Source organism: Thermobia domestica, chromosome 3 (assembly GCF_964235325.1).
Source record: "Thermobia domestica chromosome 3, izTheDome1.hap1.1, whole genome shotgun sequence".
NCBI classification, from domain to species: domain Eukaryota; kingdom Metazoa; phylum Arthropoda; class Insecta; order Zygentoma; family Lepismatidae; genus Thermobia; species Thermobia domestica.
The window spans coordinates 267,649,855-267,671,720 of NC_137456.1; the positions used below are offsets into that span (position 1 = coordinate 267,649,855).

Genomic DNA, 21,866 nt, shown 5'->3' on the forward strand with positions numbered 1-21,866 from the left:
TTTCAGTGTAAATTGTTCACTTTTCTCCATGTTTCATTCACTTTCTTTGTACCCCCTTTGGACTCGCCCCTATTACGCCATTACTTATGCATGATTGGATTCTTCGGATGGGGTTTAATTTGATATTTTTTAACCCCACACTCTTCTCTTCGTTCTTGGGAGTTTGCAAATTGTCGCCTCGGAAGGTGACATTTCAGACGCAACTAGCGTCCAAACAAAGCCGCATTTATCCAATGTTCATATGATAATTTACCTTGTTTTTACTTGTAGATTCATCTCCCGAATTTTCCGTCACTGATGCATCACCACATTGTATATATATATATATATATATATATATATATATATATATATATATATATATATATATATATAGTGTGTTTCAAAACACCACGGACATGGTTTAGGTGATGATTCCTGACATGAAGGTAAGACAAAAATTATACAGTATCCTGGGTGCACAAATGCTTCCTTTCGGAGTAATAGGCTGCCAAGAACATGGAAAATTAATTTTAAAGGCCCATAGCTCCAAAACCATGAGCCCCACGTAGGCGGATCAAGACTTCACTTAGGAAGTAGTATGAGCATTATTCAAGTATCCATGTTTCAGAATCCTGCGGTACTTATGCAACAATTTTTAAAGAGGTAGTTGGTGAGTACTTCAGATTATATGCCCGTAGGCAAACTGTCTCTATAAAATTGGTTGCATGGGTACCAAGGATTCTGAAATATGGATTTTTGGATAGGGCACATATTAGCTCCTAAGTAAAGTCTTGACCCGATAACAATAGGACCGACAGTGTTGGAGCTATGGATTTTCAAATTCATTTTCTCATGTTTTCGTCACCCTCTAACTCCAAAAGGAAGCATTTGTGCACCCAGGTCGATCTATATTTTTTGTCTTACCTTGGTGTCAGATATCACATCCTGCATTTTTGTTTATATATATATATATATATATACGTTTTAAAGAAGTATCGGTCGATTAGCATTGATTTACATATTACCCTTTACAAACAGTACCCATTTGAGTTTTTTTCTTACATTTTTTTTCTTTTTTCAGATTGTGAGTCATACATGTTTGCAAGTTTGGTTGCAGTACTCCAGACGTTCTACTCTTACATTGGAATCTATAATAGAGAATTTTCATAACAGAAAACAACTAAAATATTGAAATGTATACTGCATAATGTATCTATAGTCAGGAATAATTAGTATTCACTATCATTTTAGTGCGAAGAAAATAATTCACGAAAAACGTTACTTAATGGATTCAGTCCGTGACCTTTATTACATTGGAATTGAACTAAGGAATGGAAAATCATAATTGTTTTATTCTCCTAACAGAGAAAGAATATATCGCGCTTCCTTGTTCACAACCTTTGCTAGAGACTTTTTACCTAATCTAGAATCTTAATTTCATACCCATAATTTTGACTGTAGTATGGAAGATATGAACTTTAGATGTGACATCCATATTTATTAATATAATGTACTATTTTTTATGTTTGTACGAGTATATTACAAATAAGAACAAAGTTCTCCGATAGATGAACATCGATGTTTAATAATGCAGCAAACGAAAGGAACTATTTCACGTCTTTTTTTTTCACAATATCAGTTAAATGATTATAGACACCTAAAGAAAGTATGAAAGTTTCTAGAAATAATTCCCAAGATATTCTGTTGAAAACATATGGTTTTAGAGACATCTTGTACACAAACGTTTTGTCTATCTAACTGGGAAAACTTATTAGATAACTTTCCATCTCAACTTAAAGGAAAACAAATTTCCAACTATAATCATTTCTTAAAGAATTATACAAATAAAGAAAGAAATTATATTTTTTCTATTTACGTAATTTATTTTACTAGTGCTAACAATTTTATATAGCTATCATGGTTCTCAATAACTAATTTGATCAGTAAAATATTATGACATCTCAAATGTACTATTGTATGTTTAATAGCAAGGTGTTCTACCTGACAATTTGATGTTTTTCATATTGTGAGACAACTAATTAAAACGCACATATTTATTTGCTACCACAGAATGTGTACTTGAAATATGTATGCTAAACTTAATGCATGTCTTAATATTGCTGGGGTGGAGTATTGTAGTATGCTACCTGAGTATCATATTGCAGTGGAGTACCGTAGTTTGCCTGGTTATAGTACTGGCCCTGAGCACCGTATTGTACCGGAGCAGAGTACTGTACCGGTGCACCGTATTGTACCGGAGCAGAGTACTGTACCGGGGCACCATAACTTGTAGGATGACCTTGTGGGGGTATTGGTTGTCCCTCTTCATTTGATTTCCTTGATTCAACCAGTTCTCGCGTGTAGCTGACCACCATACAATACGTAAGGAGAGCCATACCTGTAAAATAGAAATTATAAAATTGAAACACAAAAATAAATACGAAATGAGGAAATTAATCAGATAAGAAACTTTGGGTCTATATATATCAAAGACGAATCCTTCATAAGAGCTCAAAACTCTCATAAAGTTAATGGTAAAGCTATATTTAATAATGTGGTTCAACATCAAGGTGTAGACTCTTAAAATACAGAAATGAACATTTGTTTTTGATTATAAGTTTTTTTTGCTATGTTTCCAAGAATCACACAATACTTTTGTCGATAAGGTAATGATTTCCTGAAAGAGATTATATGCGAATCCTGAAACTATTGTAATTGTCGTGACTGGTAACGACGAATCAGCTACACGAATCCTTGCTCCCGACAAAATCCTATAGTCAAGAAAACAGTGAAAACGTTCTGAAGCTCCTTCCTTCCAACTGCCAGTATTAAACATCGAGGTTAATGTTTAGTGGAAATGATAAACCGGAAAGAGTGTAACATATCAGAACCACCAATATTGACTCTCGTGGCACATGACAAATAGCAAGATATTTTTCTTCAGAAAATACACGTGTTGATATCAATAACTTTCATTGTCATACTCAAGCAGTTCAAAGATAATTGAATATTCTTCGTCAGTATGTGGGCCACGAGAGAGATATTTTTTTATTCGTTCCATAATGAAGTTGAGGAAATCCATGACAACTTTGAGATAAAGTCGCAGTATTTTGCACGAAGACGTGAATAAAACACCCATTCAAACTATTGTTGGTGGTTGTGTGGGATGGAATTAGACGGCTGTCACCTCCGCTTCGTGATTTCTGGGTTGATGTAGCCTGTAACATACATTATGAATTTCAGTAGCCGTAGAAATCCATCTGCAAACGACATCGAATCTTAACACTTCCACATTACAGTGTACTTCAAGCGAATAGCTGCATACTACTTACAAAAATAGGCAACAAACCGTCCATTTATACTCATAAACTCTATCAAGCTTAAGACGCATTACACTAAAGAAAATTTAGAGCATTTGAATTTGACGCGTAACGTACTACAAAATCATGGATCGTTTCCACTATATCCAAATTCGAATTTACGAAAAACGACTCATTTCACTCACCAAGTTAATGACACATAAATATCCATTGTGACCACGCTAACAAATATTTAGGGGAATTGAAATTGTTTATGGTAAAATACTACGATATGATGCAACTGATGTTCCTATTAAATATCGAATTTCGCAAAATATGTTTTTGGACTCTTTCCATTCCACGTTAACGTACCAAGTCTATAAAATGTACATCTGTGAGTGAGAGCATTGAGAATAGCATTTCGAATTGTTGTCCGTTTGTGGAAGTGGGTTCTGATATAATCAGCAGTTAGGTTAATAATAATCCTGCTTTCGTGTTTGTTAATATGTTATAAACATTTTTCCCATATGCGTACGAATGGATAGAAGGCTTTCCTTTCATCCTGTGATAGCAGAAGGTAGTGTGGATAACGTTAAGGGTGACTTCAAGTCGTTGTTGTATTTTGAAATTGCAATTCCATCGGTTATAATTATGCTAGATACACAGAAACCTTGCATGCGTTAGGAGTCAATATCTTGAAAAACATTAGAGAACGTTCATTTATTGTATTTAATTACATATTTAATTTTATATAAGAAAAAAAAACGTGTTATGCATAGAAGTTAGAACGTTATTTTTGGCAAATATAGCTGAAAATTCGTATGCGAAATTGTACAGATTTTGCAGTTAGATACCGCACCAGTTCTCGGTAATGAGTGTGAAAACGGGTCTAAGCCAAACCTACCACACCCAAAACTCTCACACTCAACAAATGTCAAAACTCCCACACAATCGGTCATAACTCCCGCACAAACGGACAAATCTCCCAAATGCACGAACGTTCAAAACACCTACAACCAAAACTCCAACACTCAACAAATGCCAAAACACTCACACAATCGGTTATAATTTCCACACAAACGGACAAATCGCTCAAATGCACGAACGGTCATAACTCCCGCAGCCCAAATCCCCCACACTCAAGAAATGTCAAAACGCCCACAGAATCGGTCATAATTCCCACACAAATAGACAAAACACCCACATATTGCAACGGTCACAATACCCACATAAATGGACAAAACTCCCATGCGCACAAATGGTCACAACCACCAGAAAAATGCACAAAACTGCCACACAATTGAACAAATCTCCCGCACATTGAAATGATCCTAGTTGCACATTTTGTAAGTTTCACACGCTAAAAATAATCAAAATAAGTACAAAGGTATTTTGATCGTTCGTGCAATTGGGAGATTTGTCTATTTGTGTGGGGATTATGACCGATTTTGTGCTCCTTTAGACATTTCTTGAGTGTGGGAGTTTTTGCTGTGGGAGTTGTGCCCATTTGTGTCGTGGTTGTGACAATTTCTGCGTGTGGGAGTTTTGTCCATTTGTGTGGCAGATTTGTCCATTTATGTGGGGATTGTGACCGTTGCTACGTGTGGGAGTTTTGTTCACTTGTGTGTGAGTTATCACCGTTGGGGGTTATGACTACTTACCTATGTGGGAGTTTTGGCTGTGGGAGTTATGACCGTTCGTGCATTTGGGAGTTTTGTCTACTTGTGTGGGAGTGGGCGTTTAGACATTATCTGAGTCTGGGAGTTTTGGCTGTGGGATTTACGACCGTTCGTAGATTTGGGAGGTTCGTCCACTTGTGTGGGAGTTATGACCGTTTGTGTGGGCGTTTTGACATTTTCTGAGTGTGGCACTTCTGGCTGTGGGAGTTTTGACCTGCTCCCGTGAAAACTCGTGCACCTTATACCATAAACCATATCTTTATTTCTAATTTAGAACATTTGTAAGAATAAATCTGACGTTTTTAGAAAAAGACGCAATTCTTTTTCCAATTGGCAAAAAGGATCTATATTGTTATAATTTTCTATTTTGTGATAGTAGATAATCGCCACTTCAACAAGTTTAACTCTTTGTATTTCAAGACTAGACAGTTTCGTAGAAGAGAAATTGAAACGATACATACTCTCAAAATACCAGCAAAATACTCTCAAAATAATCTCAAAACACTCTCAGAATACTCTCAAAATACCCGATAAAATATATAGTATGTAACAAGCGTACAGTAATAGTTTACTTTCATCCGTAGTATCTGTAGGAATATGAGATGGCACAAAGTGTTTATAAATGTGAGACTTACTGTTACCATGTAAACTTAGAGTAGCCTGGGAAAATAAGATAGAATTGATATAGTTTTAATAGTTTGAATATGATTTAAGATTAATAAGAAGATTAATAAGATATTAAGAAATGTGTTGATGATGTACGAAATTGAGTTCATAGAAGATTAGATACATAAGAGAATGATACGATATATACGTACAGATTAAGAATAAAGAGGCATAGCAAGATATTGTTTTTTTTTTATTGTAGCAGCAGTCTAGCTTGGTAGAAGTAACATCCTACGTGAGATACGAAGTGAATTGAAGATTTTCAAGCTAACAATTTTGGCGCAATCGTTTACTAAGAATCTACGTATTAATATGTCATCATTACCAAGTTTTGCACCATTCAATAGTGAAACAGATAAGCTCCAATCATATTTAGAGAGATTTAAATATTTGTGTGTGGCTGGACAAATCAATGAAGAAAGGGAAGTATCAACATTATTCACAGTGATCGGTTCAGAGGCGTACGAACAAACATACAATATCTTTTGGCCAGCGTTACTATCTGAAAAATATTATGAAGAAATTAAAGATGTGATGCTAACCTATTATGCTTCTAAGATTAACATTATTTCAGAGCGATATCAGTTCCATTAAATGAAACAGAAACCATATCAATCAATCACAAGTTTTGTGTTGGTTCTCAAAAGGCAATCTTCATATTGTGGATATAATTGTTCCTTGGATGAAAATCTGCGCGATCATTTCGTTTTCGGAGTCGCAGATGAGTCAATACGACGTAAGCTTTTAAATACTAAAGAACTGACATTCTCAAAAGCTACAGATATAGCTTTAACATTGGAAATCACTGAACATCAGCTGCGTCTATATAATTCTAGTTCTGAAACTGCTCTAAATACGGTTAATACGCCAAGGAAATGTTTTTCTAAAGTGAACGAGAAACATGTAGCCAGTTCCAGCTCCAGCTCCACATCACCTAAAGTGTTACCAAGATCATCTTTGAGATGTTCTTATTGTCGATTGCAACACAGAAAAGGATCATGCCCTGCTTGGGGCAAACAATGCTTGAAATGTGGACGTAAAAATCATTTTGCTTTGGCATGTCAATATGATACCTTTAAATCTCAAGAGAATACAATCGCTACATCATAACAATAACAAATCAATTGCATTTAGATAACGTATCAGGTAAAGTGAAAGAGAAACAGTCACAATCAGAATCATGATCAGAGGAAGAGGCGCATTACGGTTTGTCAGATATTTTGTTTCTTGATCAAGGTGATAAAGGCATAACCAATGGCAAGTCAAAGCGACAAGAAGAGACTACAGAGACAAACGAGAGAATCCAACAAGTTTTTACGCCAGATCACCAGGAAGAAAAACTGATTAATTACCACATCTTTTTACACTATGGAGAAGGATACCAGGAATACTCCCAAGCGCTTAAAACAGGTTTGGGCTAAGTGGAGAATGCAAGAAGGATACTGATAAAAAGAAGACGAAGGATGATATGAGTGAAGCATCAAAGAATACCTCTTTACCGGATCGATGTCAAGAGAAGGATGAACTCATTGTACGGTTGATCGAGCAGCAGAAAATTATGCAGGTACAAATAGACTTTTTGATAGCCAAATGGTATGAGCGACATAGAAGCAGACAGCCGGTGAGATGGCATGAAATCGACACTTATTCAAATTCTTAGATTCAGCTTAGGAAGTTTCGTGTTATGTTATCCAAGTTCCTTTTTTGTAAAGGGGGGAGAATGTAGGAATATGAGATGCCACAAAGTGTTTATAAATGTGAGACTTATTGTTACCATGCAAACTTAGAGTAGCCTGTGAAAATAAGATAGAATTGATATAGTTTGAATAGTTTGATTATGATTTAAGATTACTAAGAAGATTAATAAGATAATAAGAAATGTGATGATGATATACGAAAATGAGATTATAGAAGATTAAATACATAAGAGAATGATACGATGTATACGTACAGATTAAGAATGAAGAGGCATAGCAAGATATTGCGTTTTTTAGTGTAACAGCAGTCTGGCTTGGTAGGAGTAACATCCTACGTGAGATGCGAAGTTAATTAAAAATTTTGAAGCTAACAGTATCCTTAAATAATAATTATATGTTCGTTAAAATTAGCAAAGATTTAACTTAAATACAAAAATAAAGTAAACAACGACCGTAAATTCAAAACAAAATTTAGAATGTTAGCTTTTGCCGGGACAGTTTGGTTCACTAAGAAACGGTTAAAATAGGTGAGAGTGAACTCTGCTTGCTTCACTATCACACACTGGTGTGGCCTACTATTGATACGTATATATGACTAAAGACATTGGTACACTCAGCAGTAGGATTATATTTTTACCATTTCAGGACACACAATTGGAGAGGAGACCCTTTGTAACTCAGTGACTAGTATTTCTTCTGCAGATATTAGAAATTTATGCCCCCTTAACTGTTATTCCACTCCACACTGTACTCCATGTATCAGAATTTGTTTCTGTAAAATTTTATTTTAGAATAATGATTACAATCAATCAATCCAAATATAGGCAGTGTGTTATGTTATTTGTTAAATTCAATTGACTTTGAATTTTACATTTCTTTGACCGAGAATATTATCAACTATAAGGTTAAAATCCGACTCATGCTTTAAAATATTATTTTAGTATTCAATGCTAGTAAATATGACGTGTAATACACTATTTTAATTTTTTTATTTATTATGGAGAGAATATGAAGTTGTCAAAAACAGAATAGCGTTTTCCTTAACCATAGTGACGTAAATGCGGCTATTTGATTTCATGCTTAAACCATTTTTAATTCAATTATATTTTACTCATCTTTCTATTGCTTTTTGACAGTTTCGATCGGGAAATCATACGATCATCTACTTTCTAATGACGTATTTTCGGAACTATATCCACCTGACTTCAGTAATTTAGGTGAAGAAACGGCGCTGGTAGCCACAGGCGACTCATACTTCCTTAATTTCATATACTGTTTTAATATATAATTTTCAAAGAGAGAAAAAGGAAAAAAAGTTTTCAAAGATGAAAGTCTTTCTTTCAGAAAAACTTGTGGATTATGTTTTAATCACATTATATTGCATTTTAATATTTTACCATATCAAGTAAGGTTATTTTCTAAACGGGATGAAATGAAATCTATTTGAGTTTTACGTCCCACGATTATCCCGGTTAGGCTAAAGGAAACGGTGATGAAGAATAATGAATGAAATGGTAGAATTAGGAACGTGGGAGGAAAACATGTGTTCTGACACTTGATAGAATATTGTGTAAAGAGGTGACTCGTGAAGGAGGTAACATAGATACCAAATAATAAATTTTACAGCTACAACCTGAAATACGAAAACTTAAAACACGTACTGGTTATTACATATCCCAAGTTTTATTTACTAGCTTCTTCAGGCATCGGTTTCCATGTTGGAGTAATATGATAACAAAGATGTTTGATCAGGATAAGACTATGTATATTAATAACAATTGTAAAAGTTTTCCATAAAATCTCTAACACAGGCGAAGCCATGAGACTTCAACAAATTGTTAGTAAACTTATTGACTAGTGTGCTACTTGGAATTTAAAACTAAACCATTTAAAAATTTGTACTGTTAGTATGTCTTTGAAGTAAAATAAAATTCGTCAGAAATATTGTATTAATAACAGTACTATCGAACGAATCGCGTCACATAAAGACTTCAGAGTATTGTTCAATGTGAGATTTACATTTTCTGATCACATCTTCTTCACTGTTAAGAACGCTATAGGAATGTTGGGTGTTATTTACGTTTACTGAGTTTCGCAATGTGAAATCACTTAGTATTTTTTTCAAACCTATTGCATGTCTTAAATGTTAATATGAAAGATACAGAATAGGACCTGATCTACTTACTTAGCACGTTTCGATTCTGTCCTTAACTTACCACTGTGAAAAAAGAGTTCCTTCAGTGAGTAGTCTCAATAAAACAGATCTAAAGAAACTCAGTATTCAGACTCCAGTTAATGAACGTATTTTGAGAGATTTGCTGTTTCTCCATAAAACTTTCAATGGGAAAATTAAATCCAAATTCCTGTTCTCAGTTCTAAATTTCCCGTACTTTCTTGCCTTACTCGCAGTCATACGTTACTTACATTTGTAACACCCAGCTTATCACTTATACAACGTTTCATTATATTTCAGACTGGCACCATTGTTTAATAGTTTCCAAAATGTTGATATTTTTGATTCTGAAAATTATTTTAGAAACAAGTTAAAGTCTCTGTGAATTTGGTACATATTCTATGCATAAATGACTAAACTTTTACTTTTAAAACTCCTCAAATGACGCTCCGTGAAGGTCTCATTTTCACACTTTCCTTACACAAGTTCACGGTGTAACTGAAGTGCCAGAATCTGGTAGCATCTTGCATATACCCACACCAACAACAAACCTTTGCCTTATGCCCATAAACATTCAACTCACTTTGTGAGGGTCAATTAAACACAAACCTCTCAAAAAGCTGCCTAACTTTTTCTTACCTTCATAGAAGATGGAATTGTGCCCTGCTTATTCAATTTCAAATGGCATCTTCTAGATTCAACCACTATCGTTCAGTTGTAGAATGCTCACTCTTTATTATGCATTCTTTTTCAGTCTCAATACCGACGAGTTAGCTTTGAGATGGACGAACACCATGCACTGTAACTTCCTTCGTTCTTATGCTCAGAAGATTAAGGTAACGATGATAATAACGAATACGATGTTGGAGTGAAGAAAGTGAGAGGAACTTCGTATTAGATCACCAAAAAGTCCACTTAGATCGAGTTCTTATCATGTAAAACTTTACAAAAAAAAACATAAGACAATATTGATGTATCATTTAAATGATACATAGTTTATGAGATTGGTCCGAACACCTAACATGTATATTTCCGTAGCTACTAATATTAATATAATGGAAATCTTTCTTTGAAATTTCAAAGTAACTATTGACGCAGTGTATATAGTTTTAGCTTTGTACGTTTATCTTTTTTGCTCTCCCCTTGACCATAAAAAGTAATCGTAACGTGTCAAATTAAAAGTATTTTTTTTAATTTTTCCGACAAAAATTGAAGTGAAGCACATGGCAGCAAATTAAGAACACGCTTCGTTTGTATAAAGTAGGACTGAAATTTAAACATTAAATACCCAACTTCACTGAAACAGGAAATGAAAGAATTGCAGGTGCTAATATGCTAAAGTATGGAATAATAATTCGAATTTTACATTTTATGATACAATAGACAAGTAATTCGGTACACATCTACTATCTAGCAATTTAGAAAATTTTCAGTCGGAATATTTTATCTGTCGTGCGTAGCGAACAACACATTTTGTTGGGTGAAGGCCACCATTATGCTCTCATACCTAAGTCAGAAACAAATGATAATAACGAATTATGTAAACGAAAGCAAACAAAAGAACTCCAGGAAAACATTGGACATAATGTTTTTCAGTAGGAAGCTCACGTGGTAAGAGATGAGATAGAACCATGCATTGCTGTTGAGCATTTTAATAATAAGCTATTGCAGACTAGGAATCAATCATCTGGTATAGAAATACCGAAATATAAGCATAGTTTACTGTCTCAATTTGACACCCGCACAGTACATTATATCCATATAAAAGTTTTAATTAATACACAGGAGTTTCAAACTTTATCTATAAAAGGTAAATGAGAAAATTTATTTTGTTACCGATAATATCGATATATTAATATATATTTATATCAAGACGAAACGTCTTTGTTGTCATACTGCTTGAACATAGCAAATACATAACTTAAAAAGATAGGGGAAGAATCTTTTCATACGTAATAACCATTACATTTTTTAAGTTTTCATATTTCAGATTGTAGCTACAATATTTATTATTTGGTATCGATAATACATTCATCACGAGTTACCTCTGTACGCAATACTCTATTAAGTAGCAGAAAACATGCACCTGTTGCAGCAAGATCTTTCAAAACAGCAAGGTAGTAATAATATATACGCTTGGAGGAGACGTGGATAGAACAATAAGCACATATATCTTTTATTTCCTTTCGCTGTAGCGATATAGCTTATATTTTGCTAATATTACTGCCCTGAACAACAGCCACTGCAACATTACATTTACTTAGAGTTTACTAAATTGTATAAGATGGAATAATATTATCTCTTATACTTAGAAAATGGCCATGGTGTTAATCGCAAAAGGTTAAAATGAAACACAACGTGGTTAAATAGTATATGTATAATGCTGCAAGGTAAGGAAAGAAAACATTATCACATGGAAATATTTAGCATTTCCCTGTATCATTCAGCTAAGATGCAAAAACACACATAGAACCCACAAGTTTGGATAAGAAAGACTTTATGCAGTCATCTCTGAAAACATATTTTTGCTTTTTCTATCTTTCGAAATCATATATTTTAACTGGAGATGAAATAAAAGAAGTATGAATTGTCTGTGGCCAATGGATCTATTTGTTCACCTAAAATCCTAAAGTCAGCAGGATATACTTCTGAAAATACGAAATTAGAAAGTAGGTGGTAATATGATTTGTGGATCAAAACTGTTAGAAAAACAACAGGAAAGATGAGGTAAAATATAATTTAAGTAAACAAAATGGTTAAGGTATGAATATTAAATACCCGCATTTACGTTACAGTGTTTAGGGAGAACGTTATTCTGCTATCGACCACTTGATTTTCTGTACTTAATGAATAAAAAATTGGCATACTGTATTAAACATCATAGTTACTAGCAATGAATGTTAAAATAATCTTTTATAACATATGTTAGATTTTAATATTATCCTTGATAATGTTCTTGTTGTTGCATGGAATGTAATATTGAGACTCAACTCAATTATACAAACAACATAAGACACTGCCTATATTTGTAATGAATGATTTTATTTATTATTCCAAAATAAAATTTTACAGAAACAAGTTTTGATATATGGAGTACAGTGTGGAGTGCAATAACAGTTAATGGGACATTAATGTGTAATATCTCCAGAAGAAATACAAGTTGTTCAATTTCGAAGCATCTCCTCTCCACTTTTCTAGAGACTGAGTCCGTTTGAGTGTGTTTTAATTTATTTTGATACCTCCTTAATTATATTTTCTTTTTGTTATTTGTGATATATGGGGCCGCGGTGGCTCAGTGGTAGAGCGTTCACCTCTGGTGCATGGGGTCCTGGGATCAAAAACTGCTCCCATCAAGAGAACTTTGTGGTTGACAAACACCGTGTACGTGAGTTTTCTCGGGGTTCTCCCGTTTCCTTCCACTTTCTTCATTCCACCGTTTCATTCACTTCTCATAATTACCGTCTCCTTTAGCCTAACCGGCATACCGTGGGACGTAAAACTCAAAGATTTCATTTCATATTTCTGATATACTTTGTTACATTGTTCCTGTGTAACAAGGACTTAGATATGTATGTAAAACATTTATAGGTCTAAATAAATCAATAAATGGCAATGAATTTGTATCATTTAGTGTTTCAGGTATTTAGTTTGCGTATCATATGACAAAATTATTTTGAATATTTTGAGGAGTATACATTAAGAAATGTAAGGAAATAGTTAATGATTTCCGTTTTATTTAAAAGGGGGATGACACACCTTTACAAGTTGAGCAACTCATAAGATAGGAAAATCGTAATATAAGTTCCGTTTTGTATTTTATCCGCACTTGCGCTGCGATCGCTGTTCCGCTCATGCGTTCTAGTTACTCTGATCCTATCAGAACGAAATGACATAGTTTTGAGATCGCTCTCTGTTGTGTATTGTCCATAGTGATTATTTATAATATCAGCGTTGACCAAAAATCCAGCCGCTTGAGAAATTAGATCTGTTATTCGCTTTTGAATGCTAAGAATGTAAAACTAAGTTACACTGATCGTCAAATGTGCGAGGTTTATGGAGAAAATGCATTGAGTGATTCAATGATAAGAAGATAGGTGTGACAATTTATGAAAGGGCATGATCAAGTGCATGACGAAGAACGATGTTAGAGTCCATTTTTGGTTTCTGATGGACTGGTAAGTGTAGTCAAAAAAGGATTAAGAATAACCGCAGATTTACGATTAATGCTCTTACTTTTCAATTCTCACAAATTTCACGAACATTGCTTTACGACACTTTTACGGAAAACTGGATTTTCATACACATTTCATTCAATCGATCTAATTCTTGTGTGCTCCACACTCGATATTATCTTATGTATTTAAATTTGCTATTAATAGATTTGTGAATTGCATAGTAGTAACATATGTAATGCACCTATTTTAACAATATTGTTCGTTTAAAACAAATCTTGAGGCTTATCACACTCCCAAGTGTGTCGATTGAAAATGCTCATCTTGTCGTGTATTTAAGTCAATTATCCATACCATATGCCACTGTCAACTAACCATATAATATTATTGCACACAGGATGTAAGGTGTAGATTCAACTAAGATTTTCTAATAAAATATTGTTCTTATCGACTCATGGACCTCAAACAGAATACTCTACCTGTAAGCAGCAACTAGATTGTTTCTATCAAATATCATTATTACTTTTTTAATATTAATGTGCATCAGTTTTTACAATTATATTTATGTTCAATTCAGTTTTTAGTTTCTAAGGTTTTACACCAAATTGGGAACTGTAAATTAATCATTAGTAAAAAGCAAAGACATTCTGCGCTCATCTGCCAGAAGCACACAGTAAGGTTTGACCTTCGTAATATACATAGTAAAATAAAACTTACCATCATTAATATTGAAAAGGTCATTAAAATCCTTGCAAGTAATTTGTTACGTTAATCGATGTTTTTTTTTTGTTATTTGAAATATTTAAAAGGTATAGAAATCTTACAATCCAGATAACTGATTTTTATCATTCTGAAACTGTAAATTGACTTGTAAAATTAGATTTCGCTACCATCTTATCGTTTCTTGTTCTCCTGCAGTTGCAACCTCGCTGTAATGAATTTGTAGCTCTTATAGGGGTCACACGCTTAATTGTTCATTCTAGTTTGGCGTCTGAGAGACGGACGTGTGTTGTAACGTAATGCATGTTGACCTTGGTCATTCGCTTGCTGTGGGATAAAACGATCCATCTTTTTGTGATGTTGTTAAGCAGTGGTTGGAATAAGAATAAGGAAGTGATAAAGATTTGACAGTTGATGAAAACTTTAATTTAGAATCGAACCATGATGCAAATACTAAAATCGCACTCAAGAGAAAATATCTTGAGTGGGAACGAATGGGGAGTCGCTAGCTTGAACTGAACTTTAATAATTTAGAAAAAAATATGAAATTGAAAAATAATTAAAATCAATGATTTTTTTGGAAATACTGAGGTAAGTTTTAGGGTTAACTTATTCGTATCGGACTTCCGAAGAAAAGACATCAAAGCAATTTCATGACCTTGTCAATAGCGAAAAATCCTACTCACGACCTTTCTTCAGTTTATTGGAAAGAGGAAAAGAAAGATTGAGAAAGAAGAGAAGGTAGGAGAAATGAGGAAGAGAGGAAAAGGGGATAGAGAAAGAAAAAGAAGTCACTAGGGATAAATGATTAGTGGATAATTATGGAAACACGGTAATAAAACTTGTATAGTTATTAAAATGAGATTTATACTCGAAGGTTAGTATTTGAGGATCAATTCTGAAGTGATCCCGAAAAGACATATGTTCCCTCATATGACCCTGACCTGGATCCAGACAACTACACAAGTGGCAGTTGCCCTAACCCAGTTCACGTTACGAGAAATTTTAATTAAATTGTTTGTCTATTGTTTCTAAATGTCAGTGATCTGTATCCAGTATTTGAACTTGTATAACGAAGTTCGACCACACATCTGAGTCTGCCAAGAAATAAATAAAGTGTATATTTTCCAAGAAAAGATGTTTTGTGATTTCTGAAAAGACGGTCGTTATCTTGGCTTATCCTGTTATTTTGGCTATCTCCTAGAGCCGATTTAAAGTACTTTAGAATCGGTTATCTTTCATAAACTTCGTCATGCACTAATACATATAAGATACTATAACGCACTTATTATGAACACTATCACGGTAAATCTATATTAAATACTACTAATTAAAACTAAATTTACCATTCATTCAAACGTGCGTACAGGACAGCTTATTAACATGGGTAATAATAATTTTGAAAGAAACATACTAACTATAGTTTTTTGAACATTTATTACATTTATTATGAAATTAAGACACAGAATTTCATAAATATGCAATAAGTATACATTTACGTGGGACAATTCACATACGAAATTGCGTAATAAGAATGTAGTAGTATATACTCCTATAATTGCATATTTATTTATTAATAGACATCTAAAAAAGAAAAAAAAAATATTTTTATTTAACTTTCGGTAAAATTCTATAAAATTGTTAATAAGTTGAATATTCTAAATGCCAAATGGAAAGAAAGGAAATCTTAAAATCATGGTTAGTAAGGAGCCTTTATCTCATTTATGAGTATTTTGAAAGTAATTTAAAACAAGTCCTTTCTCTTACTTCAGGTTAACTATAATGATCTGTATATCGTCGCGGCACCCGTTTTGCATTTTTCATATTCACACTTGACGATGTATATGCCTTAATCATAATCAACACATATTAGGTTATAAAAGTGTTCACCAATACACTTCTTCTATTTTTGCGCGTTTAGGTGATAAAAATCTCACCACTCATATCGCGAAGATTATGTTATGTATTATATCATTTTGTATTACTAGTTACACACATTCAAGCTTAGACTTGCACTATATATATATGTGTGTGTGTGTGTGTGTGTGTGTTTGTGTAGACGAGAATTTTCCACGTTGAGAAATAATTTCGCTTGTTTTGTAAACACAAGTTTTAAGATGAAATCCCCGGTGAAGTTTGAGGATTCGTATGGGAAGGATGGAAATAGAAATGTAGTTCTAGAGAAGGATTTTATTTTACTAATTCTAATGGTTGATGTAAGGACACATTAGGGTTACGATGACCTGCCTAAATCAGATGTTACATGAGTAGGTAGGGGACACTTGGGGCTGTTTTTTTTCGTACTGCGCATGCGCAAACCCTGCACGTTGATCGGCTTGCGCAGGTCACATAACACTCCCTCGGCCACGCCCCTTCACGCTGATTGGTTGGCACAGGCGCCGCCCCTTCACGCTGATTGGCTGGCCACACCCCTTCACGCTGATTGGCTGGACCCGGGCCCCGCCCCCTGACTCTGATTGGCCGGCCACGCCCCCGGCCAAGCACACGATCTTTTACGACCTCCATTTTAGGAATATCTAACGCGCTGATTGGCTGGCGCCGGACCCGTCCTCTTTACGTCGATTGGCTGGCGCCGGACCCTCGCCCGTGCACCTCGGGATATGGGGGTTTTCGAACAGGCCATATAAGATTCGTTCCCTTTTATGAGCACTTTACGAACACATAGCAGATGGATAACACATTCTCCATCCACCTATTTAATATAGCACATATTACATAAGACTATGTAACATATCAGGGGTGTACTCATTCCCCTTTATGAGCACTTTGAACATAGCAGATCGATAACACAGCAGAGCATGGAGACTACGAACATAGCACAGCTAATAAAAGAGTATTGCACATGTTCCAACCCCTATTTTAACATAACAGATAATAAGGGAGTGTATTCATTCAACCACTATTTTAATATAACATAGCAGGGCTAAGATGAGAACAGAAAGTGATGGACAATCTAACACATTGGAAACTTGTTGTTTTGTATGAACAAAACAGAGTCAAAAATTTTGATTTCGAACGATGCACGATGTTTATCAAACTCGGGTAGATGATACGTTTGATGATCCTAAATCGAATGCAGTTAAAATTTTATTTCTATCTCTCACAGTTTTCGAGATATGACGATCCGACGTTTTTTTGGCAAGTTGGCCCACAATGGTCGTACAAGATAGAAACATGGTTCCATGGGTTCTTCATGTGTAAAAACGGAAAGGAGAGAGGTACGGGGAGATTTTTTGATTATTTTTTGATATTTGTGACCGTTTTCGAGATATGGGCCATTTTATGAATTTTGGACACTCAAAATGAACTTAGACGATTTGTTTGGAGTTTTTCTGATCATTTTCTTGCAATGACGCTCTGAAAGTCGAGAAACTGTCCTTCAATATGTTATGCCGTTTACGAATTTGTGGTTATATTTGCTCTATCTCTTACTGCTTTCGAGATATGACGATCCGAAGTTTTTTTTGGCAACTTGGCCAACCCTTGTCATACAAGATTGAATCATGGTTCCATGGGTAAAAACGGCAAGGGGTGAGGTACGGGGAGATTTTTTGATTATTTTTTGATATTTTTGACCGTTTTCGAGATATGGGCCATTTTATGAATTTTGGACGCTCAAATGGACGTAGAAAATATTTAGCACATATCTTAACCGTTTTTGTTTGGAGCCAAAAGTCAATAGTTTTATTTTAGCCAATGAGATACTTGACTTGCAGATTTTTCTCCAATCAAAAATTTTGTTTTAGCCAATCAGAGGAAAGCAGAACAACTATATAAGGGCTCTGGTTCGAAGCAATTCTCAGTCAGTTATTCATCGGCTTGTAAAAAGACAACATCGTGTGCAGAGCGAGAGAACATTGAGTGAATTTCGAGTGTGAATTAAGGATAAGTAATTTTTAAAACTGTCAAAATTTTGGGTGGTTATTTTTAAGTGTTCCTCACAATTTCACCCATGATTGATTATTTTTTGAAACATACGCAGTGTTAAATACGTTCATGAAAACCAGAGCTCGTTGCGGCCAAAAATACCCGAAATATTGATTTTTAAAAATTTAAGTATTTTCTGGACTTAGTGAAAATTTTGGGTGGTGATTTTATGTATTGTCTGTTTGATGAAATATACGATGTTATCGATCATCATATTACGAATATTCTGCCCTTTTTCACCCGGAGTTAATAGTTTATGTGGGATACGCCTAATATGCGATTTTTGGATGATTTTGCAATGTAAGATTCTTCTTCTATTTACTGGTTTAGAAAATATCACTGAAAAAGTTAGGAAGAATATGTTTTTGGGAAAAAACACTTTTTGGTGCTCTATAGTGGGAACAGCCCCAATTGCTTTTTCTTGCAAACACCTTATTTATCCGAAAGGAATTTTGCAAAAAATATATATAATTACTAAGAAAAAAATATATTTGGTATAGTTAGAAATTCTATAAGCATTGCTTTCAATATAGCGTAAACGTTATTACAGTGAATGACTGTTGATCGTTAAGAATAATAGGTTATTAGAAAAAACACTAATTGGCGTTCTATAGTTGGAAGGCCACAATTAAGATAAAACAGCAACCATTTACGATTTTACAATATTCTAAAAAATTACTCGGCATTATATAGTTAGATAAACAGCAAAAAATGTAGCGATTTAATATAATATCTGAATCACGGCAATATTATAGACAATTTAAAGATAACGGGAATTTACTGGCAATTGAAATAGCTCCTCCCCTAGAGGGAGAAAACCCCCTTGAATGGATAGAAAACGACATTAATGATTTGGTACGGTACGTAATGAGAGATGTGCTCCCTCATCATCGTGTAGGGTTGACTTTTATAAACCAAAATCACCCAGATAAACTATTCTATCTGTCTTTTCGAACTGCTAATAATATGGCTGCTGAAAATGTGTGGGGTGCGTTAGAAAAAGTAATTCATTCGAATACATCATTTCTATATCAAGATCGCTTTATTCTCTATTTTCACCACGTCGAACTACCTATTGGTATGGGACGGGTGAAACAGAATTTTTCTAATATAAACGAATATATAAAACATAACAGAGGTATTATAGTCATTAAAAACCCTGATTACTATTGTCTGGGTAAAGCTCTGGTGGTTGCTATAGGGCATAAAGATGATAAAAAAGAAAGAGATAAATATCGCTATCAATACGCAAAAAATACGTTTCAAAAGGTATCCGAATTACGTGAAAAGGTTGGTGTTAGCCTAGAGAATGGCGGAGGGATACCGGAATTAAAAGAAAATTCAGGCATATTTATCGGAATATAAAATCTCGATGCATGACGTGTTATCGGGGAAAAATATTTTTTGAGGGTCACGGTCATGATAAATGAATGAATTTGCTATATCGTCGGCGGCAATTCAAAACCTGCTATGTGCATTTTGCAGGAGAAGCGAAAAACAGTATCCTGGTTAGCTTTTTGGCTTTATAAAAGTGATGTTATAAGTAATATTTGATGCTGCACGTAACTGGTACCTTCCCAAGTTACTTGAAAAGGTATCAAGTTACGTGCAGCATCAAATATTACTTATAACATCACTTTTATAAAGCCAAAAAGCTAACCAGGATACAGTTTTTCGCTTCTCCTGCAAAATGCACATAGCAGGTTTTGAATTGCCGCCGACGATATATTAACAATCATTATAACGTCATCACTAGCCTAACAGCAGCCTTTTCATGCGGGTACTATTGCGAAGAATGCAACAAAAAAATTCTGACTAAAGATAGGCATGCGGGGAAGTGTAAATCTTTATGCAATAAAGCAGGAATAGACCACCATGCAGCATTAAAAAAGTGTAATATACTACCGGGAATGCAATAGATGATTTTATGGAGCTCAGTGCCTCAAAAACCATAAGGCTTCATTGTGTGATATTCTGAAAGTATGTCCTCAATGTCGTAAAGCATACTAGGTTAATAAAGGGCGGAATCCACATGTCTGTGGGGAAGTATTCTGCACAGGGTGTAATAATATGGTGCCGTCTGGGCATTTATGTTACCTTCAGCCGTGTCGGACGCGTACTCCACAGAAATGGTTATTAGTGTTTTACGACATTGAGTGCCGCCAGGATAAAGAAGTAGCGGGTGGTATTGTTGAGCATGAGCCCAAGCTGTTAGTTAGCCAACAGGTGTGCTATTATTGTAAAAACAGTGCGAGTGAACGGTGTGGTGTATGTGGCACTAGAGAACATGTATTTTATGGGGACAAATGCATTGTCGAGTTTTTAGATTATTTAGCACAAAGGCGTTCTGAAATAAACAAAATAGTCGTTGTAGATCATAACGCAAAGGGTTACGACGGTCATTTTATTTTACGCGCGATGATGCTTGATAAAGAGTGGACGCCGCGAATAGTTATGCGGGGGTGCAAAATTTTAGCGATGGAATATTTATATTTACAATTTATTGATAGTCTAAATTTCTTACCAATGACTTTGTCCAAATTAGGCGACGCGTTCGATTTGCCCGTCTCGAAGGGTCATTTCCCTCATTTATTCAACACAAAAGCTAATCAGGAGTAGAGAGGTGTTTTATTTGGCATTGAGTATTACGATGTGAGGGGCTTAAAAAAGAAACAGAAAGAGAAGTTTTGCGTTGGTATAATGAGGAAAAGGAAATACTTGGAGAGACGGGCTTCATTTTAAAAGAACTGCTCATTAAATACTGTGTAAACGATGTGAACGTGCTGCGCAATGCGTGCATAAAATTTATGAACGAATTTGAGGTTATATCACGTGTCAACCCGTTCCTAGAAAGTATAAGCATTGCCAACGCTTGAAATTTAATGTACAGAAAAAGATCTTGCGAACAGGCACCATTGGTATTTTCCCACATAGTGGGTACAGGTGGCGTGATAACCAATCTGTCGGTGCCGTTCAGTGGCTCGTGTACGAGGCCGATCGATTAAAAAACCAAATTTAGCATTCCGGTAACGGACGAGAGGTTGTGGTGAGTGGTGGGTATAAAGTGGATGGTAATGCGCGCTATAATGGCGCAGAACATGTTTGGGAGTATCAGGGTTGTCTATTTCACGGGGGCAAGGAGCGTTACCCCACAGGTCGTAATAACAGTATAAATAACGATGCATACACTACTTTTAATATGCGTTATGAGAATACTGTAAAAACAAAATTAATAGATTAAAGGAACTGGGGTATATAGTGCATGAAATGTGGGAATGCCAGTGGCGCGAGTTACTGGAAGAACACCCGACAGTGAATATATTTGTAAAAAACCAATGCATAGCTAAGAAATGACCAATTCATCCGCGGGATGCCCTGTATGGTGGCAGGGTCGACGCCATGAAACTTTACAAAAAGGTGAAAGAAGGAGAACGTATCATTTAAACCGATATAATCTCCCTTTATCCTTATTGTTGTAAGTGGAAATAATATCCTGTGGCTTATCCGTAAATTTATGTGGGTGATGACGA

General features: G+C 34.9%; 1 protein-coding gene across 1 annotated transcript in view; it reads right to left on the reverse strand.

The window, feature by feature from the left end:
- Positions 1 to 1,872: 1,872 nt before the first annotated feature.
- LOC145681645 (uncharacterized) overlaps positions 1,873 to 21,866 on the reverse strand; it is a 238,749-nt gene continuing 218,755 nt past the window's right edge. The window contains exon 6 of the mRNA XM_081753267.1: positions 1,873 to 2,380. Coding sequence (XP_081609393.1) covers positions 2,094 to 2,380 — 287 coding nt within the window. The 3' untranslated portion in view covers positions 1,873 to 2,093. The remainder of the gene's footprint in view (positions 2,381 to 21,866) is intronic.